This window comes from Zootoca vivipara, chromosome 1, assembly GCF_963506605.1.
Source record: "Zootoca vivipara chromosome 1, rZooViv1.1, whole genome shotgun sequence".
NCBI classification, from domain to species: Eukaryota; Metazoa; Chordata; class Lepidosauria; order Squamata; family Lacertidae; genus Zootoca; species Zootoca vivipara.
In genome coordinates, this window is record NC_083276.1 from 16,221,705 (window position 1) to 16,231,361 (window position 9,657).

Sequence of the window (9,657 nt, forward strand, 5' to 3'; positions counted from 1 at the left end):
TGAACATGGCGGCGCCCATCACACACATCCAAACATGGCCTCCCTTCAAAACAAAACGGGGGGAAAGTGCCCGCCGGGCCCGGATAAGGGCTCCCCGGACCCTGGGGGCCTCCCCGCGCAACGTGCCGAGCCCCGCCCGGCCGCTCCACTTACCCGAGGCCCACATGGTGACCGAGAACTCCCCCTCCAGGGTCTTGATCTGCACCTGCTTCTGCTCCCATTTCCTGCCGCCGCCGCCCCCTTCGGCCGCGCCGCCGCCGCCTCCCCCCGCCAGGTAACTCTTCTTGCTGCTCTTCTTCCCGCTGCCGCCGCCGCCGCCTTTCTTCACCCGGCCGCCGCCCGAAGAGGAGCCTCCCCCTCCCGAGCCGCCTTTGCTCCCCGCGGCCGCGACGGTGACCAGAGTCTGCTCAATGTACTCGTCCTCTCCGGCCGGGGCCGGCACGGGGATGAGGATCTGGTCCTCGAAGCCGTCGTCTGCCCGCAAGCCGTCCGAGTCGTCTCCGCCGACCACCTCCTCACGGGTCTGCACTAGGATCACCTCCTGGTGGTGCGGGTGGTGGTGCAGGTGGAGCTGGCCGCCTCCGGCGCCCACGCCGCCTCCGCTGGGGTCGCCGTCGGTGACGAGCGGCTGCAGGGCTATCATGGGCGGGTGGTGGTGGTGGTGGTGGTGCCGGCGGTGGGGCGGGTGGTGAGGGCCGCAGTCCTCGCAGCACTCGTCGTCATCGTCGTCCTCCTCCTCCTCCTCGCCGCCCACCACGGTGGTCTCGATGGTCTCCACCGGGATGGTCTCAACCTCTATCTCGTGCAGCTCCACGATCTCGGCCGGCATCTCCGAGCCGTCCGTGGCTATGTACAAGGTGTCTCCCGAGGCCATGGCGGCGGGCGCAGCGGCGGCGGCCCCGAGCCTAGCGACGGGCCTCGGCTCCGCTCGTCCGCCCGACGCCGGCGGGGCTCAGGCTCCTCTCGCTTGCCTTCCTTCTCCCTCTCCTCCTCCGCGCCCGCCTCCTCCCCCTTCCACACAAACACCAGCTCCTCGCTGGGAGGGAGGGAGGAGGGTGGGAAGCAAGCAGGCAGCAGCCTCCGCCGCCAAATCCCGCCCGCGCCGCCTCGCGAGACTTCCGCAGCTGCGAGAGACAGGCGCCCCGAGCCTCCCTCGCCCGCCATTCAGGCCCGGGGGAGGCCGCGGCTGCCGACGGGACACGCCCCCCGCTGGCGGCCGGGGGGCCAATCGCCGGGCGAAGCTCGACCTTAGGGCTCCGCCCACGACGCAAACCACGCCTCACTCACCAACGGCCAAACTGGCCGGTTGGTCTTCCGCCGCCCCTCGCTTCCCCCCTTCTCGGCGCCCAGCCTATCGCGAAGGAGCTCGGCCGCGGAGCCACGCCCACCCGGCCGGCAGCCCCTCCTCCTCCACCATCAGCCTCTTGGGTTCCAGTCAGCTTGCCGTTGGCTTCTGACGAAGCTTCTCTCGGGTGGGTTGGCCGTTGCTTTCTGCGGCCCCGCCTACTTCTCTGGAGAGCTGCTCGCGACGGTCACTGGCTGGTTCCGGTTTGCTGGGCCGGTTGGCGTGGCGGCGGCGGCGGCGGCGGCAGTAACTTCGGCGCCGCTTGCTTTTGTGAGGGGTCGGTTCCTTCAGAGCGTCCGCGGCGGGGGGGAACGTGTCGCCATCCCGGGGGGAGTTTTGAAAAGAGGGACGGAGGGTGGAGAGATTTAAACTGCCTCCTGCCCTCTCCATCGGGCTTAGAGGAAAAGGGAGCAAAATGCCGCCTCGCCTGGCTTCCCTCTCGCCGTTTCGGTTTGCTAATCCGAATCGCGCTTTCGCCGAACCCTGCCGACGCCGCCGTCTCCCTAAAAGTCCCTCCGAAAAGGACCGGAAGATGCAGAGCTCTTCCTCACCAGGAGACGCGGAGGCTTCGTCGCTTCCCCAAACCGCCAGCAGCTGAAACGACACCGCTCCTCTCTCCGGGTGACTCCAGATTTGGCTCGCCGCGATCGCTCCGTTTTGGGAAGCGAAGCAGTTGCCGTTCTTGCAATTGGATGCTCGGCGCATCGCCTGAAGAGACGTCGCTGCCTTTCTTTTCCCTTTGGGAACTGAGCTACCGCTACCCCGCAAGCATTTCTGGAGTGGTGTCTCTTATCTAACATTATTTTACAGCTCAGGGCAACGTGCCTCGCGATCCTATGCAAACGGGGGGCGCTTGGGACGAGGTGAAGGACTAATGCATATATTAATATTCGGAGGCTGGGTTGTGCTCCAGTAAATTGTGCTTAAGAATGTGACCTCTTTCCATTGCTTTTCTTTTCTGTGTCTTGACTTTTTGGATTCAGCACCTGAGGAAATGGACTGCGTAGTTGTCATTGATTTGTAAACTGCTCTGGGAAGCTTTTCTGGTTGAAGGGTAAGGTGTAAATGCTTTGAATAAATAAGCTTTGCACTCAAGAATGGGTGCAGAAATGGTTGCTTTCCCTCCTCCACTTGTGTTTATTTGGATGACAATATTACCGGTAATGGTTATGTTAACGTGAATTCAGTTAATGTGTGCTGTTGTGTAAAATGTAATACAGTGGTACCTCGGTTTATGAACACAATTGGTTCCGGAAGTCTGTTCATAAACTGAAGCGTTCATAAACTGAAGCGAACTTTCCCATTGAAAGTAATGGAAAGTGAATTAATCCGTTCCAGATGGTCCGCGGAGTACTTAAACTGAAGCGTTCATAAACTGAAGCGAACTTTCCCATTGAAAGTAATGGAAAGTGGATTAATCCGTTCCAGATGGGTCCGCAGAGAACTCAACCTGAAGCGTACTTAACCCGAAGCATGGGTGTAATTGGTTCCGGAAGTCTGTTCATAAACTGAAGCATTCATAAACTGAAGCGAACTTTCCCATTGAAAGTAATGGAAAGTGAATTAATCCGTTCCAGATGGGTCCGCGGCGTTCGTAAACTGAAAATTCGTAAACCGAGGTGTTCATAAACCGAGGTTCCACTGTACTTCATCATTTAAGACCCTCCAGCTGCTGCTGGACTTGACTCCCATCACCCCGATCTTGCTGGCTGCCTCTGATGGGAGTTGGAAGTCCTATATTTTGAGGTTTTATATTCCTGCTTTAGAATATTTAACTATTCCCCCCCTATGAGATCCAGAGTAATGTTTCCTAACATTTAAAACAGGGGTCCCCAAACTATGGCCCCCGAGGCTCTTTTATGCGGCCCCCGGGGACTCCTGCCGCCCGCTCTTACCGGTGCGGTGCGGCACCCGAAGCTGATGGAAGGCACTCTGCTGCATTGAGGCCATCTGAGCCTCAAGCAACAGGAAGGATCCAGAAGTACCCTGAAGCTGTGGGCCTCCTTGAGAGGGAGAATAACCCAATCAAGAGCAGGCAGCCTGCCATCCATCTGGACTAGGGAACTACCCACTAAAAGAGATGCAAAATATGAAGGCTCTAAAACAGGCATGTCAAACCTGCGGCCCTCCAGATGTTTTGGCCTACAACTCCCATGATCCCTAGCTAGCAGGACCAGTGGTTGGGGAAGATGGGAATTGTAGTCCAAAACATGTGGAGGGCCGCAGGTTTGACATGCCTGCTCTAAAACATCACAGGAGTAAGAGGAAGAAGAAGAAGAACTGGTGCTGAGACAATATAGTTCTTCTGCTGGGTAGGTGTATAAAGTATGAGGAAAGGTAATGTTGTGAAAGACCATAGACATCGTTAATAAAGGCGCGACTCCCAATCTCAATTTCCTTTGCCATTCTTTGTATTCTCCTATAGCAATCCTTCGACTTTGTTGGGGGGGGGGGGTTTAAAGAAACAACCATTTGAAAATCACAGCAGATTTTGATCTCTCCAAAGCATTCATTGAAGCAAATGTCAGTGCGAAGTGAAGGGCAGTATCAAGCTTTGGGGTGTCCCAGAGCAGAGTCAGGATTCAGGGGAGTTCCTTGGGAGTCTGCCAGGTGATTTGTAAGAGCCCTCGTGGGTCAGACCAAAGGCCCATTTCATTCAGCATCTTGGGCAAACTGACCGATCAACCGCCTATCAGAAACTCACAAGCAGGATACGAAGGTGGTGGACTGCTTCATTGGAGGTGTTTAAACATGTTGGATGGCCATCAGTCAGAGATTCTTTGGCTGTGATTCCTGCTTGCAGGGAGTTGGACTTGAGGACCCTTGGGGTCCTTTCCAGCTGTACATTTCAATGACTATATGAATGCAACAGCATTCTCCCCATTTGTGATTCCCAGCAACTGATACTCGGAAGCAACCCTGGAGAGTGACCGTTATGGCCAATAGCCACTGACAGCCTTATCCCACAAAATATTAAGCAGTATACTATGATATACCTTCTGATCATTCCTGTACTAAGTTACATAATTCCCAGGGCATTTAATGTTAATAACTTTGAATTGTCCCTGGAATTTCACAATTCCCAGCGCACAGATGGAGTAAGTGACTGGACCCGGCTTCCGTGCCTAGCGAAGAAGGTTAGGAACGTGATCCTGAAACTGTGTTTGGGACAACAAGAACACTTCTCCTTCCTTCCAAACTATGCTGCAAACTAGAAACACTGTTGGTAGAACCCCTTGAATAGATGGGGAACATCCTCCAGATATAACTATGCTGATAATAGCTATGTTTTTCAGTGTGTATTTTATTCTGCTTGTAAGTTGCCTAGATTCTATTTTTGTATTAAGTGGAAATAATAGCCACAGTATGGGGGTGTACTGGGCAGAAGAACTGAGTTGGAAAGGGAGAGTATGTCCCAGTTTCATCTCATTATTAGTGCACAGCATCCAGAATAACATTTCCTTACTGAACAGAATCTGTGGAATTGTGTCGAAGACAGGTTGGCTGCCTGGCAACTGCCTCTCTTAGATGTCTTTCTTTTCTTTTTTAAAATGCTTTATTGAAATTAAAAATAAATAACAAACAAAAGGGTTATCCAGAAGAAAGAAAATAAAATGGTAATATTTGTTACATCACAATACGTTCTTCTTGGGTTTCTAATGGCTTGCCGCCACCCCATCATGCATCTACCACTTAGTCTATCTAGCACACTACTTATTTTCATTTTCTTTTGTTAATTTTCATCAATATTATATTATTCTCTTATAATTATCCATCATACCACAAAAGTCATTCAAGGCCTGCCACTGACGTCATGTTATTACAGTAATCCTTAATATATTTTTTTGTACATGTCCCATTTCCTAATAAATGTTTGATCAGTATGACCTCTCAGATTTTCTGTCATTTTTGCCAACTCGGCATATTCCAACAGTTTACTTTGCCACTCCAGCTTTGTCGGAATTTTCTCTCCTTTCCAATTCATAGCGATTAATATTCTTGCGGCTACCATGGCATACAATAATATTTCTCTCGCATTTTTAGGTATGTCTGGGCCTGGTATCCCCTGGAGGAAAGCCTCCGGGTTTGTTTGTTTTTAATGAAGGATACCTTAATCATTCTTTTGAGCTCATTATAAATTACACCCCAAAATTCCTTTATTTTCTTACAGATCCACCACATTGAGCCTTCCGCATCCCCCATCCCCAGCATTTACTTGAAATGTTCTTAGACATTTTAGATAATTTTAGTGGTGTTAAGTACCAGCGGAATTGCATCTTCATTAAATTTTCTTTCAAGGTGTAGCACGCTGTGAACTTCATATTAACTTTCCATAGATTTTCCCAGGCATTCATTGGGATACTATAGCCAAAATCTTGAGCCCACTTGACCATTACAGATTTTATCTCCTTGACCGGGAAGGAGGAGTCAGTACATTTTGGAGAGAGTTTTTACTTTAGAGTTGATCACTTCTTTTTCCAATCTGGAGGGTTCCATCGCAAAACCATTTCTTTTGTTTAGTTTAAATACCTCGTGAAGTTGGTGATATTGTAACCAACCTGACAGATGCTCCCTAATTTCCCTAAGTTCTTACGTTTCAGCTGATTTCCATCCTCTTTTAATAATACTTTGTATATTGGTCAATTCCCTTTCATATTTTTTTTTCCTTCACTGCTACTGCTGCTCTTAGATTTCAGGGAATGATAGATCCAAAAAGACTAAAACTTTCTTTGGAATTGTATCCTGTACTTCTGACTGTGTGTATGCAAAAGCGTAGGAAATGTCTATGTTGGATAGCCTCCTGTTGTAATCCATGGTTGCTGTAGTGGGCGCTCTTACCCATGTAATCTTGAAATCATACATTTTCTTTGGGAATGTTGTTAATTCATAATCGGAGGTCAGAGTGTGCGATAGCTTTTGGGTACACACCTGTCATATTACAAAAGAATTTCAGAAATAGACTGGAAAGAGGAGTTGCTGAATTGCAACTTATTACCAAACTTAAAACCATGGAGAGACCTGGTCTGAATAGAGACATTGGATTCTTATCTCATTATACATGATAAAGCTATTTTTGGCCATCTCACCCTTTGCTTTTCCCTGCAAGACCAATTGCAGTCGTTAACAGTCGTCAACAGGTTTACCACACCTATCAGCCAATCACCCATTCCCACAACCCTTCTGAGTAATACCCCTCCCCACCCTCCCACTATATATAAGGGTCTGGCGACTTCTGTTTCAGTGTATCTGAAGAAGTGTGCATGCACACGAAAGCTCACACCAGTAACAAACTTAGTTGGTCTCTAAGTTGCTACTGGAAGGATTTTTTAAAATTTTGTTTCGACCTGCCAGTATCTCGAGGGCTGTCCCATGGAGGATGGAGCAAGCTTGTTTTCTGCTGCTCTGGGGGGTAGGACCCAAACCAATGGATTCAAGTTACATGAAAGGAGATTCTGACTAAACAAGTGGAACAGATTCCCTCGGGAGGTTGTGGACTCTCCTTCCTTGGAGGTCTTTAAGCAGAGGTTGGTTGGCCATCTGTCATGGATGCTTTAGCTGAGATTCCAGCATTGCAGAGGGGGCTGGACTAGATGACCAATGGGGTCCCTTCCAACTATACAATTGTGATTCTTTGATCCACAGGAAAATGCTGCATTCACACTTCCATGTGGCAGCTGGGGCTCATAAGGCAAAGGACACGTTTAAATACGAGCCAAGGGCAGGTGGAGTCAGCACAGGTTGCAATACTAGCCCCATTTACCTGAGAGTATGCCCCAGTGAACATAAGAACCCCCCGAAAACATTTAGGAAATGGAGTGCTTTTATCTTCACCAACCTGTCGTAATCCAACATGACTCAGAAGGCAAGTGTCTCACAACATTTTAGTCCTGATAATTTATGTTCCTTGAGTGATTCTTATACATGTAGAGCACTAACTTAAATCATGCCTACGTATGCATGCCAGAGGTTCTTTTATTTAGTGGCCTTCCAAAATTTTAGAATTGTAAATATAAAATAAATATAATGAATTAACATACAATAATTACAATCTAAAATCATTTTGGGATTGTCTTTGTGCCTTCAGTAGTCCTTTAGCTGCTCATATATTGGGAAAATGTGAACAGATTTGTCTACTAAAAGGGCAAAAACTTTAAACCTTATCTGCTGCCAGATTCCTGCAGGGACATTTTATCATCTGTAACAGGAAAAAGGCATTGCGTACACATTTATTCTACCACATTGTATAATCAGGTCTCTGTTCTGCATAATTGGCTCTCCATATTCCTAATTGAACATAAAAAGTGATGCCAGACTCGGCTTACCTTATTCATTTTTTACTTGATGTAAGTTTCTTTTCATTTATGGCTTTCAAATCATGGAAGAAGCCTAGCAAAATGATGCTTTGGCACTCCTTACAATGTTTTTATATGTGCTGAAAGCCGCCCAGAGTGGCTGGGGAAACCCAGCCAGATGGGTGGGGCATGTGGTTTAGTCGTTTAGTCGCCTCCGACTACTGTCTCCCACAGTTTGGTCAGACTCAAGTTGGTGGCTTCGAAAACACTGTCCAACCATCTCATCCTTTGTCGTCCCCTTCTAGTGCCCTCAATCTTTCCCAACACCAGGGTCTTTTCCAGGGTGTCTTCTCTTCTCATGAGGTGACCAAAGTATTGGAGCTTCAGCTTCAGGATCTGTCCTTCCAGGGGGGTACCCAGGATCAAAACTAGGGGGGGGGCAAGCCATGGTTGTTCAGGTTGTGACATTTCAGCACGGAAAAGGCGAATGAAACCAAAATTTTAAGAAAATTTTATATACTGTGTTTCTCCGAAGTATTCTCAAGAAAATAAGCCTATGGCTTATTTTCGGGGGGTGTCTTATGGTGATTCCTGCCTAAAATAAGAAGAGCAAAAAAAGCCTGACCATGCACTACAATGTACTCTTAAAGCAAACAATTTAGGCTACCACAAACAATAATACAAACACCTCCCTCTAGAACAGAGAAATAGCCACAAATCGCAGCGAACTGCACCAACTGCTGCCCCAGGAACAGAATACAATTATTAGATGTAGTAACGGCTCCCGCCAGGGAGCTAAGAACCTTCAGGCGCTCCCCCCCCCCCAACCAAACATCCCCTTTCTATACACCAAGCCCCAAAACCAGCAAATCAAAACAATGGCAATGAACAAACGTACAGCAAAAAAGGAGAAACTCGGGGTATGATTTAGAGCAGGGGTGGTCAACTTCAAGGAGACTGTGATCTACTCGCAGAGTTATAAACTGGAGGTGATCTACCCTGTTTTAGTGGGGTTCAGTGGGCTTTTTTTAGAGAGGGGAAGTGACCTGTTTCATCACCCATTTTATTGGGGTGCAGGCTTAAAACTTCAGTTTGGGGGGCGCCTAACTTTCAGGGGCAAGGGGATTACTTGCTGACCAAAATATCACTGCAAAAACTCCGTTCTTCATTCCACGGAACAGGATAAAATGCAGGGAGGGGAGAGGGGCTGGGGCTGGGTGCTCTTAGACAAAAGCTAGGGAAAAGGAGCCCGCAATCTAGCCAAGAGCCATGGGAGAAAGATAAGGGTCAGGGAAGAGATGGAGGGGAGGGTCAGAAGGGAAGGAATGGGAAAGGGAACGGGTGGAGGGAAATGGGATTGGAAGGCAAAAAAAGGACGAAAGAGGGAAAGGCTAAGAGAGGCTAGAAATCAAAGGGGGGGGGGACTTCCACTGCTCAGAACAGGCTAGCAGTTAAAGCCTGAAAGTATTAAGATCGGATTTAAAGATAAGGAGTGAATTAGAGGATGGGGGGAAAGAAGCGAGGAGGAGTGGGTGCCTTGTTGCAGGGGAAAAAATATTAGCCTCCTCGTTTCATCACTTTATAACCATTTTTTAAAAAATTGCTTCTAGGGGTGCCCCTCGCTGGGTACGCCCATGTGTCCTTCCAGTGAGCTCTCAGGGCTGATTTCCTTCAGAATGGATAGGTTTGATCTTCTTGCAGTCCATGGGACTCTCAAGAGTCTCCTCCAGCACCATAATTCAAAAGCATCAATTCTTCAGCAATCAGCCTTCTTTATGGTCCAGCTCTCATGGGTGGGGTGTTGTTGTTGTTGTTGTTGTTGTTGTTTAGTCGTTTAGTCGTGTCCGACTCTTCGTGACCCCATGGACCATAGCACGCCAGGCACTCCTGTCTCGCACTGCCTCCCGCAGTTTGGTCAAACTCATGTTCGTAGCTTCGAGAACACTGTCCAACCATCTTGTCCTCTGTCGTCCCCTTCTCCTAGTGCCCTCAATCTTTCCCAACATCAGGGTCTTTTCC

The 9,657-nt window shown here is 48.8% G+C and overlaps 1 protein-coding gene across 2 annotated transcripts in view; it reads right to left on the minus strand.

Annotated features, from left to right (window-relative positions):
• Positions 1 to 1,093, minus strand: part of YY1 (YY1 transcription factor) — a 15,437-nt gene extending 14,344 nt beyond the window's left edge. For both annotated transcript variants that reach the window (XM_060271853.1, XM_035106012.2), the window contains exon 1: positions 154 to 1,093. In XM_060271853.1, the coding sequence (XP_060127836.1) occupies positions 154 to 874 (721 nt within the window). In that variant the 5' untranslated portion in view covers positions 875 to 1,093. The remainder of the gene's footprint in view (positions 1 to 153) is intronic.
• Between the last annotated feature and the right edge of the window lie 8,564 nt (positions 1,094 to 9,657).